This window comes from Panthera onca, chromosome B1 (genome assembly GCF_046562875.1).
Source record: "Panthera onca isolate mPanOnc1 chromosome B1, mPanOnc1 haplotype 2, whole genome shotgun sequence".
In the NCBI taxonomy this organism is placed as follows: domain Eukaryota; kingdom Metazoa; phylum Chordata; class Mammalia; order Carnivora; family Felidae; genus Panthera; species Panthera onca.
Window position 1 is genome coordinate 4,358,674 of NC_138342.1, and position 19,300 is coordinate 4,377,973.

Here is a 19,300-nt window from a genome sequence, read left to right on the forward strand (position 1 = left end):
ACACATTTCAAAGAGCTCGCTAGGAGAACGGCGGTCTATCGCACTTACCTAGACCCCCACATCCAGCTCTTCCTCCGAATGTTCCAAGGGGTGTTCCAAGTCTCCTTCCGGCGCAATGACCCTCCCGTCTGAAAAACTCCCTGTAGCAATTCACTTGGATCTGCTGGCAACAAATCCCCTACTTTGCCTTCATCTGCTTTATTCCACCCTCATTCCCGCAGGGTATTTGTGCCCAGTATGCGATTTGGGACTGATGGCTCTTCTTCTCCAGTACTACACTTCCTCTGGCTGCTTGTAAGGCTTTTTTACCTTTTTTTTTCTTTAATATTTATTTATTTTGAGAGAGAGACAGAGAGCGTGAGCACAGAATGGGCAGAGAGGAAGGGAGACACAGAATCCAGAGCAGGCTCCAGGCTCTGAGCTGTCAGTACAGAGCCCGACGCGGGGCTCAAACTCATGAACCGTGAGATCATGACCTGAGCCGAAGTCGGACGCTCAACTGACTGAGCCACCCAGGCGCCCCAAGATTTTTTGTCTTTATTTTTCCAAATTGTCAATTTGGTTACGACATGTCTGGGCACGGGCTTCTGTGGCTTTCTCCTGTCTGGAGTTCACTGAACCCCCCTCTCCCCAAATCTGTAGGCTTATCTCTTTTGTCAGATTTAGGACACCCTAAGCCATTATTTAGTCCAAGATTTTTCTCTGCACCCCATGTTTCTCCTCTCCTGAAACACCAACGGCACAAATGTTAGACCTTTCAGTACTACCCCACGTGCCTCTAAGACTCTGTTCTTTCCCCCCTTTTTCCCCCGTAATGTTCCGATGGAATCAAGTCTGTGCATCTATCTCAGTGTTTACTCCTCTTTCCTTTACTATCTTCATCCTGCTACTGAGCCTATCCACTTAGTTTATTTCAGTTCCTGTATTTTTCATTCAAAAGTTCTACACAGTTCCTCCTTCTATTTTCAAATTCTTTACTGATACTTTCTACCTTCCTATTTCAAGAATGTTCCCCTCTTATTGACTGACTGATTGATTGATTGATTGATTGGAGTATTTTCACAATGGCTGCTTTAAAGTCTCTGCTGTGCTCAACAAGTGTGCTACCTTGGCAGTAGTGTGTATTAACTGTCTTTCCAATGGGAGAGCAGATTTTCCTAGTTGTTGATATGCTGAGGACGTCGGAATGGCATTCTAGACATCTCGGCTATTGCATTACAAGACTCTGGGTCTTGCCCAAACCCTCTGGAGAATGTTCGTATTTCTGTTTTAATAGGCAGTTGACCTGGTTGGATTCCACTCCCACATTCCAACCGGCTCCATTGTCAGCTGACTTGCCAAAGCCTTTCCAGCGCCTGTTGGCTATACCCCACACGCGCACCGCCCAGTGGCCAGTGTGGGACCCGTGTGCTGGTCTATTCCAAAGTTCAGTTCTCAAAGTCTACAGTTGCCAGTTAGAGTCGGATCCATGCATCTACAACTTGGGGGTCAGCCCAGGAGTTCCTAACAACCTCGAAGGTCACTTTCCCGAACTCCTCCTCTCTACGATGTCCCCGGAACTTGCTGATTCCCCAGGTGGCCCCTTTTCTGGGTTCTCTAACCACACACCTCCCACCTCTGTGTGCACCCTGGGCCAAGGGTAGGAGGAGAGAGAACAGGGCATCAGGGGTTTGCCCCACCTCCTGGGAACAGTTTCCTGTAATCAGGTTCCCTTACTGAGAGTTTCAGGCGCCTGCCGGCCAGTTTCTACTGCCAAGAAACTGAGTGGGGGATGGGATGTGAGAAAGCAGAGAAAAGGAAAAAATGAAAAGTAGGGTCTCTGCATTCTGAGTGTTAGAGACCCACTCCTCATCCAGAACTAGAAAGCCTTTCTTAGTGCTCTCTCTGTCCACATTAACACTCGTCTCTGGGTTTTAGGATACCTTGACTTCAGGGTGGGGAATCTCAGAGGGGGGAAAATCAATCTCAGAGGGGGGTAAAGTCAATCAATTCAGCAGTACTGTGAATTGTGGCCCTCTTCCCCGATCCACCTGCCACGGTTTACTTTTCAGAATGCTGAAAAGGCTGCTCTATGTATACGTTCAAGTTTCATAGCTGCATTCGTCAGAAGAGACAGGTTAGAGCACACTTCCTCCGTACGCAGAACTGAGACCTGCTCATGTTTGCAAACTGCCTCGAACCTACTTTCCAAAGGCATAAGGGATGCTGCAGATGAAGGAGGTTTTCTCACTGTCGTTTTAGACTGATCTGTAGGCCCATCACCAGTCACCTGCATGGACCATCCAGCCTTATCTTCTCTGCAGTTTGTGATGATGTAGGTTTTTCTGACTACCCAGACTTCACAGAACCCAGAGGTGAGGAGAACGGATATCACTTTAAGCCGTTCTGGATTTGCGCCTTCTGGGACTCTCTCTTTAACATCTAAGAGCTGACCTGAAATTCCAGAAGGCCATCCAAGATGTTCCCGGTGATACGAGCCCAAATACGTGTATGCTTCTTTGCTCACATGACATCTCTTATCCAGGACACTAAAGCCCACACACCGTACCCCTCACCGTAATCCCTGCCTGTCGGTAGCTGCCTCGGAGCCCAGACAGGACATTTCCTGACAATGGTGCCGATGCCTCAAGTCTGTACACCCAGTGTTACGTCTAAAAGACTCACAAACTCTGCTCTAAAGCGTCCCCAGATGTGTGCAGTCCCCATATCCAACAGCTCAAGCAACTGAGGGACAGTAAAAAGCACATCCGTGTCGCACCAGGCTGACTGCACCAGATCATCTGAACCCCCAGCAGGTCACAGCCCTCAAAGCCGGCCGCACCAACAGAGCGCAAACATCAGCAAAACGGCAGTCGGACGGGAGGAGGGGTGAGAGGAGAGAGGTCAAGAACAACTGTCAAGTTTAGACCTGAAAAAGAAGGCGAAGTCTATCATTTTCCAAAACGGGGAAAGATGCAAGGAGAAGAGGCCCAACAAGACAGGAAACAGAAAGAGTATAGCCTGGACTTGTTAGCCAGGTGGCTGTCAGACATCCAGTGGAGCACCCAGCAGGCAGCTAGACGCGGAAGTTCAGGGAACAAAGGTGGGGGCTGCCAGTGGAGGCGCGATATTTAAAGCCTGGAGTCCCGCTGAGATCTCCTCCTGGGTGGCCATGGACAAGGCAGCACCTGAGGGGGACTCCACTATCTGGAGGGCACCCAGCGGGGAAAACTGCAAAGGAGGGAGAATGTGGTGACCTTGAAGTCAAGGTCAGAAAGGCTCCCAAGGAGCAGGGGAGAGGCTGATGAGACAAGGGCTGAGGAACGCCCCTTGGACCGGGGAACCGGCAGTCACTTGAAAAACCAGTGGTGCGGAAATTGCACGACGACGCTTATCACAGCTGCGACTACCTGCAGTTACTCTGTCCAATCTGTTTTTGCCTGATCTAAGGCAAGCAAGTTCCAAGCAAGGCGGAGGCCAAGGAAGTCTTGCCCTTCACTGTAATTCCAGGAAGGACCCCCACGGTGGCTCAAATACGTGGAACAACGGACCATGGAAGCCAAGGAGGAAGGTCCCTCTTTATCCACAAAGCAAAGGACACGCTGGCCCAGCACTGCCCAGGGGGCCAATCTGGCCGGGCCCTGCCCCGCACACACCCAATGACGGAGGCCCGTAGGCAGCTATCTTCAGATCCCTTCTCCTGTCTTTACTCTCGGGGCCTCTCCAGTTCACCGGCGGTTGCCACAGCTGGTGGGCACTTGCTGTCCCCCAGCCCCAGTTTCTTCAGCGGGTCTGTGTGGGGGAAGGCCTGAGAACTCGTGTTTCTAAGAAACGCCCAGATGATGATCATGTCCCCCCGGGCACCATGCTTTGAGAAACACTGGTTTAGTGTGATTCTTGTAGGTATCCTTGGTCATTTTTGTTCCCCTACTTAGAAATCATAATGTAAGCTGGGAGACCGTGACTTTTCAAAATCCTTCTGAAGTTTGAAAAGATAACTGAAAGTAACATTTCAACATTTCCTAAAAATGGCAGCTATGTCTGTGTCAGGCTCAAGCGGAGGGAATCTGGCCCAGTTACAACGAAGTCACGTGTGTGCCACGTGCCCCGGGCAAACCACAAGCAGCCCTGACCACTCGCCAGGCCTCTTTCTGAATTAAACGTCACAACAGCCTCTCCTCAAGTACTCACTCTGGGCCACTCCTGGGACAAAAACGGTCCACGTACATCATCTCTTAATTTATAACAACCCCGTGAGGAGGCACCACAGTGCCCCTTCTGCAGATGAGAAAACCAAGAAGTAACTGCCCACAGTTACACGGATAAGAAGAGGGGATGCTGGAAATCAGACCCAAGTCTGCAAGCCCAGCGACCTCGGCGGGCGTACACACCTGTCCCCCGGGCTCCACCAGGATGCCTCAATTGAGGCACGCCGGCCCGAGGGCTTGTGTGCTCCCGGCGCAAGACCTGGCCTCAACACGGTGCGGTGTCCGCGCACGCGAGCGAAGCGACCTGCGGAGGCCTCAGGCTCACCCTCCCACGCGGTGTCCTGTTTCCTCTTGTTCAAGGTGGACTTGTCCCAGGAAAGAGACGACGACAACAGGAAACGCTCTCCAGCACCTACGACATTCAACGCCGTTCTGAGCACCTGAGGTACATTCAACGCACTTCGTCCTCACCCCTCCGAGGCTGGTCCGGTTACTCTCCAAATTTCAGAGAGGACGAAAATGGGGCTCAGGAGATTAAGGGACTTGCCCACACAGCCAAACAGTGACCGAGCTGGGATACGGACTCTGACAGTCTGCCTCCAAAGTCTATGGTCTTACAGCACTACGCGATGGCGCTTCTCTCCGCTAATAAAAACATTCCAAAGAGAAGGGGAGGAGGAACCGGAGTTTCCTACACCTGGCACCGTCTGGCATCACGGGCCTCGGCAGTCGGCGCCGGCTCTGGGCTCTCTAAAGCGTGTGGGTGGAGAGCCGGACCAGCCTGAGCTTTGAAGGCCGTGACGAAGCGTGTGAGTGGACATCTGCGGCAGCCGCCGGCTGCTGTACCCCCACGACAGCAGGTACCCGGCCCTGGATCCCCGTGAGGCCTGGCCAGCCCGGGGAGGGAGGGCCGGAGACACAAAGCACGAGCAAACAGGACACGGGCAGGATTGTATGACCCTTGCCGGTACAATTACATCCTTTATTATTGATGGTTGAAGCCAGACGGTCCTCGTCCCTGCGGTATTGGGTTGCCACATAATTAGCGGACCTAGTCACTCCAGTTCACAGAAATCCTTTAGGTTCAAGAACATAATCCATGTTCACCTTTAAAAAAAAAAAAAAAAAAAGTACGACAAAGAAAACAAAGAAATTCAAACATGATGTGAGTGACAGTAAGAGTCATGGGAAAATCTCCCTAGGATAATGGTTACTTTTTTCAAAGTGTGGATCTCTTTAAAAATTGTTAAACAGCTTGGCTATTTCGTTTCTAAGAAATTTATGGCAGAGCTTTGCATACAGACTCCTCAAATTTTAATTGTGTGCTATTGTAATAAGCCTACGCAAGGAGCGCTTCAGAATCCAAATGTAACAACCCGTAAAAATGAATTCCAACACCCAAGTACTTCGCGAGCCTCCGGGGTCCAGACGACCGCTCTGGGGAACGTCAGATGACATTCAGAACACATTTAGTTTGCCGAGGCTTTCACAAAATGAAATAGGCGCGCATCCACCGCGTGGCTGGGGCCAGAGCCCCGGGATGTGCTCCCCGCCTCGCCCCACATGCCGCACCGCTGTACCTAACACGTTTAATACTCAAAGGGGCCGTCCTCTGCAACCGCGCGAGTGCCACGCGGGGCCAGCCCCACTTCCCCTCCTCTGGACCAGTCCAGGAGCCACATTCTTGCCAGGGCGACGCCATCACGGCTCACACGAGTAAAACCCTCCAGGGACATCACCTCACGCGGGCCCCACAGACAGCCCCTCTCACTGCTCCCTGGGCCCGGGCTGCCACTGCCCCTTAGCACAGGCCGCCCCCACCGCCTGCGGCCCCTTCCCTGCCGAGGCAGAGGAGCAGCGAGGGCCCTGGGGCTGGGTTCCGGCCCTGCCCAAGTCACCGAGCCTGTCTAAGTGCTCCTTCCATGAAATGAGGACGGTAATAGTACCTTCTTGAGAAGACTGTTACGAGTTTTAAATGAACCAGACACCCAAGTGCTGACTCATCTGAAACCAGCACACAACAATCGCTCATGATCCCTGTTGTTAATAACTCCGTCACACCTTTGACCTCAACCTCGTGTGCAGCCTTGCCCAGCAGGCCGTGCCCCTGCCCCCACACACGCCCATCCTGCTCCTTTCCATACCCGCCCTGGAGTCCTCTCCTCACCAGAGGGGAGCTCTCCAGCACGGTGCTGTGTGAGCCCTGTAAGCCCAGGGCCACGCACGAGGCCCGGCACTCACTAGGTCCTCCAAAGTATTTAGCAGGGGCGCCTGGGGGGGGGGGGGGGGGGGGGGGGTCTGTCGGTTAAGCGTCTGACTTCGGCTCAGGTCATGAACTCATGGTTCGTGGGTTCGAGCCCCTCGTCAGGCTCTGTGCTGACAGCTCAGAGCCCGGAGCCTGCTTCGGATTCTATGTGTCCCTCTCTCTCTGCCCCCGCCCTGCGCGCGCTCAGTCTCTCTCTCTCTCAAAAATAAATAAAGGTTTAGAGAAAAAAAGTATCTACTAAGCAACTGCCAATGGATACAAAACTGAGGCTGGAGGGGTCGGCCTGCCGGGGACAGTGTCACAGCACCGGCAAACGGCAGAGGTGAGGGTGGTGGGGACTCAGAGCCCTGGAGAAGACACAGGCTGTTACAGTCAGAGCTTCCAAGGCCACAGAGGCCCCTGGCCCCGCTGAGTCTGGGCACGAACCTTCTTTGCAAAGACAAGCACATGTCTCCAGCCGCTGGCATCGCCCCCTGCTCAGGGACGGAGGCAGCCTGGCGGTGATGAGACGCCACAGGCCTGGCCTGGCCCCTGAACCCTGTGCCCTCCCCACCTCAGACAAGTAGGCAGCCTGTGAGCCAGCAAGGGGAAGGGGATCATCCTACAGCCTGGGTGAACAATGGCCCTCGCATTCCTGGCCAAATCAGCACCGGAAGGATTGAGCTCCAAGAAACCCATGGGATCAGAGGGCAAGAACGCTTTAATATCAAACATCATTAACACACCTCTGACAACAAACACATTTACAACTCTTGCTGGAAAAACTGATCAAATTGGGTTATAAAGATCTAGAGCCCCGCTATCTCTTTCCTATACGCATGCTGTGAGCTACAGGAAATGAAAAAGGTTAAAGTCATCAACATTCTGAAGACAGACTTACATTTTAGGAACTTGGCATGCAGATTAACACAGTTTTCCAATTTCAAAGCCTCAATAAAGGCCATTTTTACAAGGTTCATAAATATATGCTAATAACACGTTTCTGTGTTTTTATACCTTGTATACCTTTTGTATTTTCTTTGAATCTTTCTGAGCATTCTCTCGGAGTGGTACTTTTCCAAATAACTTCCATCCCAAGTCATTCTGTCTGTCAAGTCTTGCATTCTGTTTTCTAGCAAGCAAATTCCTACAGGAAGAAAATAAGAGGGTTAGGAAACTTCTGGGCATTTACAAAAATACCACGACAACGAGTCACTCTTGAATGAACACAAGTAGACTTTCCTTTGAGACAACAATGTGATGAACCACAAGCTTTAATTCTTCAGGTGTGATTTTTCACGTAAGACACAGAATTACGCAGCAAGGAAAAAGCCCTTAAGCCACAAATAAGTTTTTTGTTGTTCCACTGTCACAGGTACAAATTCTATAACTTAAAGTAAGGAAACACCTCATACTATAACAAAGTCTGTAACAAAAGTGACCTTTAAAGTCAGACCGAACTGAATTGAAACTTGGCCTCAACACTCACTAGCTGTGTAACTCTGACCAGTATATTAACCTTTCTAAGCTTGTTTCCTTGTGTTTAACAAGGGTCTTTGCAGGAATTAGAATTACAGGTACACAATCAGTGCTTAATAAGAGCTGCTAGGGGCGCCCAGGGGGGATCAGTCAGCTGAGTGTCTGACTCTAGATTTTGGCTCAGGTCACGATCTCACGGTTCGTGAGACAGAGCCCCATGCTGGGCTCTGTGCTAACAGTGCGGAGCCTGCTTGGGATTCTCTCTTCCTTTCTCTGACCCTCTCCTGCTCATGCCTCTTTCTCTCTCTGTCTCTCAAAATAAATAACCTTTAAAAAAATAAAAAACAGGAGTGCCTGGGTGGCTCAGTCGGTTAAGCGTCCGACTTCAGCCAGGTCACGATCTCGCGGTCCATGAGTTCGAGCCCCGCGTCGGGCTCTGGGCTGATGGCTCAGAGCCTGGAGCCTGCTTCCGATTCTGTGTCTCCCTCTCTCTCTGCCCCTCCCCCGTTCATGCTCTGTCTCTCTCTGTCTCTCAAAATAAATAACCTTTAAAAAAATAAAAAAATTATATTAAGTCAGAGCTGCTTTAATAATTAACCTCTAGCTCAGTTTAAATTACCTGTGGGGGGCACCTGCTTGGCTCAGTTGGTGGAGCACACACCTCTCAATCTTGGGGTTGTGAGTTTGAGCCCCACCTTGCGCACAGAGCCTACTTAAAATTAATTATCTATAAGGTAAATTTATATTGCCTATTTACAGTCTCCACATATAATGAAAAGAAAACCACTCAAGAGAGAGTCCAAGGTCTTCCGTCCCAACAACATGTAAACAGGTCCCGAATAACACAAATAAATCCCAAATGGTAGTACAAAATAAACTACGTTCTGGAAGGCCCATTCATTCAAAACAAGTGGTTTCCAGGGCTCACTGGAAAGTAGAAGATGAACCCCCAGCAGCTCGTGTGCTAGAAAGTAAGAAAGTGCTGAAAGAAATATAGGGGACACATGTGAAGGGAACGGCAGCCAGCTTGAAACAAGGGCTCCCACTGGCTACATCTGGACCAATCTAACCATCAAGATAAATGATGAGAGCAAGGGACTGTAGTCGCTTGAATGAAACAAAAATCCAAGCACCCACATGGATACAAACAAGAGGAGGAGGAGGGGAAAATGTCGCTGAACAAGCCCAGGAAGACTGATGGAGGCAGGAGAGGAGGGATGGGGGCGAACCTGGTGGCTGACAGCTGCAGGAGGAAGAGGGTTTCCACAGGGCTTGAAAGTATCTCCCACAGATTACGTGTTAATTACAAAGGCAACCCTCCTCAGGCAAGTGCTCGAAGCCGCATTCCCAATGTCAGAGGAGACAGCACAGGCCTGCGGCTCCGATGTGCCCAGAACAGCACACCATACGGGTGGAGGGAGGAAGGCAGACAGACAGACAATCAATCAGAGAAGATCCCTGAAACAACCAACAAAATGTGAATGCGGACCGCGGACTAAGAAACAGCACAGGGTTGACGTTGCATTTCCCGATCCTACAACTGCACAGTCGGTGGTTATGTGAGAGAATGCTCTTGTTCTTAGGGAATATACAGATACATTGAGGGGGAGACAGGCATGGTATCTCCAGCTGATTCTCTTAATGCTTCGAAGAAATACTTACTTGCTCATATGGCACATATACCACACTCACAGAACAGATAAAACGAAGTGAAATACAGAGTGTATCGAAGAAAAGAATACATAGAAGTTCCCTGTGTTTTTCTTGAAACTTTTCAATACATTTGAAATCAAATCAAAATAAAGTCATGGGGCGCCTGGGTGGCTCATCAGGTGAGCGTCCAGCTTCGGCTGAGGTCATGATCTCGCAGTTCCTGGGAGTCCCATGTCAGGCTCCCTGCGGTCAACGTGGAGTCTCCCTCTCTCTCTGCCCCTCCCCTACTTGTGCACACGCACTCGCTCTCAAAAATAAATAAAGCATTAAAAAAATAAAGTTATGAAAACTTTCAGAAAAGGAAACCAATGGTCTCACTGTATTCTCTTCTGTTGTGGTTACAATAGAATCCATTTCAGGAACCGTTTCATAGCCCAAGGCAATTCTATACATACCTTTATAAGAAAGAAACTTTGGTAAAAAAAAAAAAAAAGAAAGAAAGAAAGAAACTCTGGGCTATCCCCAGGCCCAGCCTGTGTACCATCTAAGACAGCCATTGGTGAAACACACACGGTTCAAACCGAGCTAAAATGTCAGGCACCCAGAAGGATACTAAGAGCTTGGGCATCCAGAATTCGGTTCATTAACAGCTGACATTTTGCTAAAGAGGAGTTGCCTCTGGAGAAGGGGACTGGGCACAAGGGACTAACGGTGAGGAACCCCAATGCACCTGGAAGGGGAGGGGACAGAAGTGAGGGCTACACCTCCTGATGAACCTCAACCCTATTGTGGAGGGACGCGTGTCAGTGAGGGTCTAGAGGGGCAAGGAACGCAATAGAGAACCCCACAGAAGCGCCTGGGCATCTGTGCTCCGGGAGGCGGAATGTAAATGTGGTCCTGGTCACAGAGACGGGGCCAGCAGGGGCAAGAGGAACAGAAACATTGGTTTTTCCGTCCACTGGACAACGATGTAAATCTGCACAAATGCAGTGCAGATGAAACTTACCAAAATCATGATTCATGACAGACCGTGACTTATCAAAGGCATCTTTGGCCGTATTATTTTTTGTGGATGGGAGGTTGAGGACCTCGGAACGGACAGGAATCCCTCCCTAGCTTCAGCGGTGTGTGTCACCGGCACAGGGAACAGGTGCCTCTTGCTCCCCTTTCAGGTCAGGGGGTCATCGGAAGGCTGGCATGGACCTGGCTGTTGGGCCCAGGAGGCCAGATGGAACCGAGGACCTGCCTCCTCCCATCATGTGACCAAACCCCACTCCCGGGCAGGTGCAGTGAGAGAACTCAGATGGGGCAGGGAGCGCCCAGTAGCCCTGACGGTTCCCTTTAACCCTGTGCGGTCCTCCTAACCCAGAGGCGCCTTGGGGAAGACACAGCCGTGGATCCCTCAGGCTGTCCCTTCACGAGCCCTGTGCCATAGCCAGTTAGCAGAAGACCTGGCCCTCAGACAGCCTAAGCGCTCTCATGCAGTGGAGTAGACAGTGGCCATAGCCAGTATCTGTGACGCCTCACCAGGGGGCAGAACACAGGGACTGCTTGATTCAAGCTTCCTCAAATCCACCTGTCCCACCACCATCTTCGGGAAGTACTCCCGTCCGTCCTGGTTCTGCAGAACCTCTGGACTCACTCTGCAAAGCCGACCCAGACCGGCTGCCGCCCGTCCAACCCCCGGGCCTGGGCTCCCACGGAAGCTATTTCCACAGCACCCACCCTGCTGCTCTGTGCCTGTCGGGTGCACACCCTCTCTCCACACACCTGTCTCTAGGGGTGCGGGCTGCTGGGGGGGCAGGGCAGAGTCACCTCTGCATCCCCAGAATTCCATCCAGCACGCAGGAGGCGCTCTATACAAACGGGGCAGCCACATGTGCAGGGGAGGCGGGTGCAGAGCTATGAGGAGGCAGAATGGGACCTCAGCCCATCATCCTCCAACCTGGGGCCCGTGGAGTGAACCACCTCCGAGGGCGGCAGTGATGCCTAAGTGCAAGCTTCCACACACGCTCCAGGTGAAGGGCAAGTCCAGACAAATCAAGGCCCAGGACTAAGAACTAAACAGAGATAAGCTCTGAGCAGGGTTAAGAGAATGCCCTGAAAGAAGGGGCCATGGGAGATGGGGGGGGGGGGGGGGGGGGGAGGGCGGGTGGTGAGGGGTTGCTGGGAGAGGAGGGAGGAGGGGCGGAACAGAACACCACAATCTGCTCCCAGGCCAGAGCCCTCCTGGGGGGGCAGCCAGCAGCCGTGCACGAAGGCTGAGGGCAGCGCCCGGAGCACTGTTCCAAGCCAGACACAGAACCAGTCATGGAGACTCCCTTTGTTTTGCATCCCCAGTAGAGGGCCCTTTGCCCCAGGGCTAGAATCCTTTGCGAAGGAAGAAGCACTCACTCTACTGGCAGCATCAAGGCTCAGCTGTCGACCTCAATCCAGTCTCTGAAGGGCAGAAACAACACCAAAATGGGCCAGACTCTCACCTGAGCCGGAAGGGAATCAAATCAGCAAGGGCCAATAAACAACCAGTGGGTCCTCAATCCGCAGGGCACAATGACACGGTCTAACCAAAGCTGTCGGCATCGGGGTTCCCTGAGAGCCACCCGGGCTCCGGATGCTGAAGCCTGCCCCACCCACCCGCACCTCTCACCCACAGGCACCCACCTAGGGGAGGGCATGGCTTTCCTCCTGACTAGCCCCCTTCCTCCAGGATGCCCGCTCACATCCTGCAGCCAGTGGGAGGAGTAACGGCTGAAGGGGAAGCACCGAGGACTTGTCCACAAACGAGGTGAACCCCATTTCTAAGAGGCTGACGAGGGCCTTACAATCCTTCCTGAGCCTCGTCCCAGGAGCACCCCCGCAGGCAGGCGGCCAGAGCAGAGATCTCTCATTCACGCACTGAATTTTTCTGAGGGCCGCACCACAGGAGGCAGTCTTATTTGCTCGGAAACCCTCAGTCTCTCCCCAGGTTAGCTCCAAAGCTCTCACCTGATTTGGCAAGGGTCTGGCCCCTCTTCCCGGTCCTCCTCCTTGGGTCATTTGGGGCCGCGCACACATCCAGGCGGGCACACAGCCTGTCACCCCACCCCACCCCCACCCCCCAATGTGCTTGCCCCACCCTTTCTTCAGGTGTCCCTGGAGCACAGGACCAAGATCCATCAGGTTCTGGGCCCCTGCAGAACTCCCGCTGCATCTACCGTGATGCTCCAGAAATCTCTCCGCCACACAGTGGGCACAGATGGATGGCACCAGCCCTGTCCCCCAAATCCCTTCAATGGCTTCCACCTGTTTGTGGCACCACGGCACATGTCGTTCCCCCAACCCTCAAAGTGCTCCTGAAAGAGGAGACGTGAGGGCCTGCCCCCCACGCGCGTTTCAAGGGTCAAACAAGGCGAGGACCTCACAGGCCTGGCCGACTGTATCACACACACTCAGTTCACGTTCACGACAACAGCAGCTGTTGTCACCATCATCACCGCGTGGCATTTCTCCATGAGGGGACTGACAGCACTGTCCTCCAGCTCAATTCCCTTCAGCCGAGCTAACGCTCTCACCCTGAAGGCATTAGAGAGGGGGGCAGATGAGAGGCGAGGTTTACAGGAATGGTGGGCTGAGGGAAGGTGACCCAGCAGGGGCTGGCCCCACCAGGGATCTGTTGACAACGCCTATCCTATCCGGATGCATTTTCCAACAATGCTGAAGAGGCCTCCGGAAATACACTCTGGGGCTGTCCGTGACTAAGCCACCCCCAACTACAAGGGAAAAGAATAACCCTAAGAGCCTGCAGGAAGCAAAAGAAAAGACCCTTGGGCAGGAAAAGGGAGCCAGGGTTTGAGTGGGGCATCTACCCCTGGCTGGAACAATCATTCTTTTCATTTCAATAGGTTAACAACTCAGAGGAAGAGACGTGGGACACCCATGACAAAGTAAGGCTAAAAACAATGGCGTGTCAATTTCTGCCTGCCGGCTCTCCTGCCTGCTGTGGAGTGCCACCCACAAGTGAGGGGCATCATCAGTAGCAGGGGCAAGATCAGGCACGGACACAGGTAACTGGGACGAAATGGACTATCAGGACCTGGTCATCACCAAGACCAGTCGGGCACGGCTTTGCGCAGACTCTGACCGGTGCTCCCTTTCCTCCGACTCCCCCACACTATAAGCCACAGGATCCTTCCTTCGCCAGGCTTGTCCAGTGCCTTATCTTGTGGCTTATGGTGCTTATACTTCCCACAGGCAGGAAGCAGAGGGGGCTGACATGTGACAAGGGGCAAAGTGGGGCGAGTGGGGAAACATACAACCTGGAGACCTGAACGCCCCACGCCTCCCGACAGAGGGGTCAGGCCCTCACCGCCCAGGACGGGCCACCAGCCACACAGGCTGCTGAACACGTGACAAATGTGCATGTCATTGCGCTGAAATGCGCCAGCTGGGACAGAGAGTTCTTCAAAGTGTCAAAAAAGACCGAAAACTACCCAGGGGTTCATGACATGTCCATATACATCAGTAAGAAGGGTCAGGGGATAGCCTGGCTGGCTCCGTTGGTAGAGCATGTGATTCCCGATCTTGGGGTCATGAGTTCAAGCCCACACAGGGTGTAGAGATTACTTAAATAAATCAAACCTTTTTTAAAAAAAAGGGGGTCAGGGCCATTTTTTTGAAGGACCAACATCTATTCGTCGTTAAAGGCAAAAAGCGAAGCGCGTAACAGCGTAAAGCACGCCGCACAGTACGTGCACCTGCGTTGCTCGTACCAGCACAGACTACCTCTGGGAGAAGACGGAAATGGGCATTCTGTGCTCGTGCAACAGCTTACCCGGTGGCACGGTGCAGAAACAAAACTCTTCACCACACACTCTATAGCACTTTCTGGATTTTGTACCATGCAAGCGTATCGCCTATTGGAGAAAGTTAACAGGGGCGCCTGGGTGGCTCAGACGGTTAAGCATCCAACTCGGATTTCGGCTCAGGTCGTGATCTCACAGTTTGTGAGTCTGAGCCCCATGTCGGGCTCTGCACTGACGGTGTGGAGCCTGCTTGGAGTTCTCTCTTTCTCTCTCTGTCTCTGCCCCTCCCCTGCTCACACACACTCCCTCTCTCAAAAATAAATGAACTTAAAAAAAAAAAAAAAAAAAAAGGAAGAAAAAAGTTCTTATATAAAGAAGCCGTTGCTAAATTAGGGATTTCTGCCGATAAGAAAGGAAGCGAGGGGTTCCTGGCTGGCTCAGTCGGTGGGGCGTGCAACTCTTATCTCGGGGGTGGTACGTTCCAACCCCACGCCGGGTGTAGAGATTACTAAAAAACAGAAAAAGAGAAAATTAGTGCTTCTGCACCACCCCCACCCCCATCTTCCAAATCAGGAAGGCTTTATCAAACCCCAAAACAGTGCCCAATTTTTCTGCCCGTCCCCAGTAAGGCTAGGTGGCAAGTGCCAGGAGCCCCTGCTGTGTCGGGTGGCAAGTGCCCTAACCAACAAAAAGCTGGAGAGCAAGTGAAACGGTCAGTGATGCTGCACTGGTACAAACAATAAACACTTAGGAAAGAGAAGTGAAACCGTATGGAGCGGCACCTGGGAAGGCACTGGCGGCTCAGCCCACGTGGCTCATGCACCCGCTCTGCCCTGTGCTTCACGACCCCAGCCGTGAGCCGGAGCAGTGCACAAGTGTCCCAAGGAGAACGGCCTACCTCCTACAAGGTAGGTAAGTTCCTAAGGTCGCCCACCAGGGACTCAGACCCCCGCCCTTCCAGGCCTCCGCGGTCCGGTGCAGCCTCCGACCACACGGCCGAGAACCCTGGAAGGGCACAGAGCCAGCCCTGTGGTCAGCAGGGCCGTGCACACACACTGCCGTCCACTCCCAGACCTCACACAGACCAGCAAGGCTGCAGGGACATGCGCGCAGGAACACGACAGAACGGCTGAAAGGCAACTGTCACCAAGGGGCCACAGGCGTACTTGCGGTCCCGTCACGCTGACCTGACCACCCTGCTCCAGCAACTTCAGGCAGAGGCAGAACGGGGGCCTTCCTGGTGAGAGGCCCCCAAATCTGAACCCCAGGTTCCCAGCACGGGCAGCTCAGGTGCTTATCTGCTCCAAGAAAACTGCAAGATGGGACATGACTTTGTTACCACCTATTCCTGGCTGAGAAGTGATGCACAGGAGGCTACAAGGGGCCTAGCTGTGGCTCCAATCGGGGCTCCCCACCCCACCCAACCCCCCCAGCCTCAGGGCCCCACCTCCCACCCCACTGCCCACCCCACCCTCCACCCCCACCCCCTACCCTCAGGACCACACCCCCCACCAAAGCAGCAAAGGCCCAGGGCCTCACGGTTTTCATCTGTAAATGGAGATAACAAGTCTCGGGAGAACTAAGTGAAATAACACACAACTCATCGGGGCAGGTGTGTGTGCAGGGGCCACAAGGAGAGGTGACACGCTGGGAGCCTGTGTTTTCTGCCTGCACAGAGTTTTCCAGCTGGAAATATTTATCAGCATTTTTAAATATCGAGAAATCAAAGAAAAACCTGGGCTTCTGGCTTCTCCTGACATACCGTAAGAGCTGGCCACACGGGCACGTGTTCCCGCACGACAACCAGCCAGAGCTAAGCTGTGGGTTCATCTGGGCCGTGCTCCACCTGGTCCTCCACTGCCCACACGTCAGGACACCTGCCACTGCAGTGTCCCCCCTCTCAGCCACCTGCAGGGCCAGATCCCAGTTTTAGGGGGCCTTGAAGCTTATTCATTTGGGGGAATCTTCTAGACATAAAAAAAAAAATGTTTAGATATGAACACAAAATTAGGCAGACGTGAGGAGTCCTGAAGGTCAAGCATCATTAACATCATAATTCGAACACTGTCCTTTTGGCTTTGGAAACCCGGGACGTGCTTCCATGTGAGGACACTCTAGCGAGGACTTTTTTAACGTTAATTTGTTTTTGAGAGAGGGCGCACGAGCAGGAAGGGGGATGGGAGGAGGGACAGAGGATCCGAAGCGGGCTCTGCACTGACAGCAGAGAGCCCGACGCGGGGCTCGAACTCACAAACCCTGAGATCATGACCTGAGCCGAAGTCCGACCCTTACCTGACTGAGCCACTCAGGTGCCCCCCAGCAAGGACTTCCACCCAAAGTTCCATCTCTCCATTTTTCGACAAGAGACCGTATAGTCTAAGGACAGACCCCCTTTCTTCTTAAATGGTGTGGGGCTGAGGTGGTGCCTTTCAGCCCCGCCCGCACTAACTTTCAGACGTTACTGAAGTCAAAATAAGGTGATTCCAGGAACAATCTAGAATGCTAGCTGACAGACAAGATTAGGTGCTGGATCTGGGTCCCTAAACCAGTGTATTTCAAAGCACGGGAAGTGTGTGCTGAGGGCAGCACCCAGAGCCAGGGCCCTACCTGGTGTAAGCACTCAAATGCCTCGCACGAGAGTTACCAACTTGTTCCTTTATGTGTCTTTATCACAGAATGTAAAGTCCACGAGGGTGAGTCCCGTCTCTTGTGTTTACTGTGGTGCCTCTAGGGCTTAGAACAGTTCCTGGCATACAGGAAAACATGTTTATCGAATACACGCTTTTTGGAGGGATTTTCAGAAAGAACACACAAGAATTATACCTGCCCATTTAAAACAGAGCAAGCCAGGGGGTGCCTGGGTGGCTCAGTCACTTAAGCATCCGACTTTGGCTCAGGTCACGATCTCACCTGTCTGTGAGTTCAGGCCCCGCATCGGGCTCTGTGCGGACAGCTCAGAGCCTGGAGTCTGTCTCAGATTCTGGGTCTCCCTCTGCCCCTCCCCGGCTCCCGCTCTGTCTCTGAAAAATGAACGAACCTTAAAAAAATAAAATAAAATGAAATGAAACAGAGGAAGCCAGCATTCAGAGAGGTTGGGGAGTCCTGCCCAGAGACACACAGAGCAACACGGAACCACGACTTGGACCCGAACATCCACGGCTGCTGCCCGGCAGCTGTCCACACTGCCCCAGAAGGTGGAGGACGGCGGGGGTGGAAGGGCGCAGCCCTGCCCGACCTGGAGGAGCAGGTTCCACGGGCCACAGACACTCAGCAGGGACTGCTCAAAACTCCTTGGAATCTTGGGAAATAAACCTCCAAAGTCCTCCTCCTTCAAGATACTGTGCATGTGAACTCCAGGTTGTAATTCGACGGTTCCCTGGGGCTTCTTGCTTTCTCCTTCCTTTTGTGTCTTTGACAAGACATAACCAAAGCTTGTTCCAAAGTCCTCAGAAATCCGCTAAAACACCGTCACGTTCCGTTCCCCGAACAGACGGGTATCTTCTCCACCATTTCCTGAATCACAACCACCCTTCACAGATCACCTGTCAGGGGCCCCGTACCGCGCCTGGCACGTCCCACATATTCTGCGTGAGAGATGGAACTCTGGAGGGAAGCCCTTGCTGGAGGGTCCTCACATGGAGGCACGACCCAGACAGGGATCACGGTCCACCCACATGGCACAGACAGGAAACAGAGTCTCGGCGAGGCTAAGGAATTTGCTCCTGAAGGGACATCTAAATCCTGCCACTCCTCCGGGGTAGAGAAGGCAAAAACGGTAAATGATTCCTCCAAAGCCTATTTCTTACTGTTTTTTTTTTTTTCCAGATCTCCACCATCAGAAATCAACATGCCCCACTGCCACATCTATTTGAAAAGGCCAGCCCACTCAACCGTCACAGGCACACAGGACACAAAACCGCGTCCTACAAACCCAACCTCCTGTGTGATAAAACCCCATCTGCCCTACAGGAAATATGAGGCGACTGAGACAGACACTGAGGTGTTCTTACTGTGGCCAAACAGCAGGCCCAACGCTCCTAGTCGCGCACACAGTCACAAGTACCCGAGAGCTAGAAATATTCGGCGTCTCTCTTCCTTCAGAAAATGTTAGCCAAGGAGCCTCTGATGTTATCAAGTTGGTCCCTAAAACCGGAGGGAACAGCCAACACGGGAGTGCAGCGAGCATCAGACGGCACGCGCACACACACCGAGGCCCCTGGCTCCTGGGGCCCGCAGGCCCTCGCTGGAGCTCGGGACCACACCCCTTCGAAACTCAGAAACGACTCTGCCCGACGGGGGCAGGGGTGCTGAATCACACCAAAACCTACAGACGTGGCAAAATCCGAGCTCCAGGTAGGCCTCCGATGACAAAAGGGAAAGCAAGAGGGGCGAGATTGCAACCACAAACCTGTCCACGAACAGCAGCGCGGGGGAGACAGCCATGGCGTCTACGGGAGCCACACGCCTCCGAAAGGTCAGCCCCACAAGTGCAGACTGCTCCTGGGCGACATTCCCGGAGCCGGGAGCCGGAGCCACAGTCCCAGGGAGGCACCCTGGGCGCCCTTCCGGGCCCTGCAGCACAGTCTGGAAGGTTAAGGCACGCAGGACGGGGCGGACCAGCTGGGAGGGCAGAGGGCGGGGGCGGGCAGGGCTCTGACTCCGAACTAGTCCCAGGGAGGGAGGAGGGTGGGCAGTCGGGGAAGGAAAGCCGGTGTGACCAGGTGGGTTCCCGGGGGGCCCTCGCATCTCTGCAGAGACCACAGCCACCCCTGCCAGGGGAGGCCAACTGGCCACAGGACCCACAGGCATCTCTGACTGAGAAATAAAGCGAAATCCCCATTTGGAACAACCTCGAGCGTCTCCTGTGTGCCCGACACGGCACTTTCTGGAAGAAGCGATCAGGTATTCAGGTGAGTTCCAACACTGTCACATAAGTTCCCGTCAAAAACTTGCAT

The 19,300-nt window shown here is 53.0% G+C and overlaps 1 protein-coding gene across 4 annotated transcripts in view; it reads right to left on the reverse strand.

Moving 5' to 3' along the window:
- The window catches only part of TBC1D14 (TBC1 domain family member 14), a 96,971-nt gene that overhangs the window by 51,823 nt on the left and 25,848 nt on the right, over positions 1-19,300 (reverse strand). For 3 of the 4 annotated variants that reach the window (XM_078446306.2, XM_078446305.2, XM_078446303.2), the window contains exon 2: positions 7,450-7,579. In XM_078446306.2, coding sequence (XP_078302432.1) covers positions 7,450-7,579 — 130 coding nt within the window. The remainder of the gene's footprint in view (positions 1-7,449; positions 7,580-19,300) is intronic. The other variant, XM_078446304.2, reaches the window with a different exon arrangement.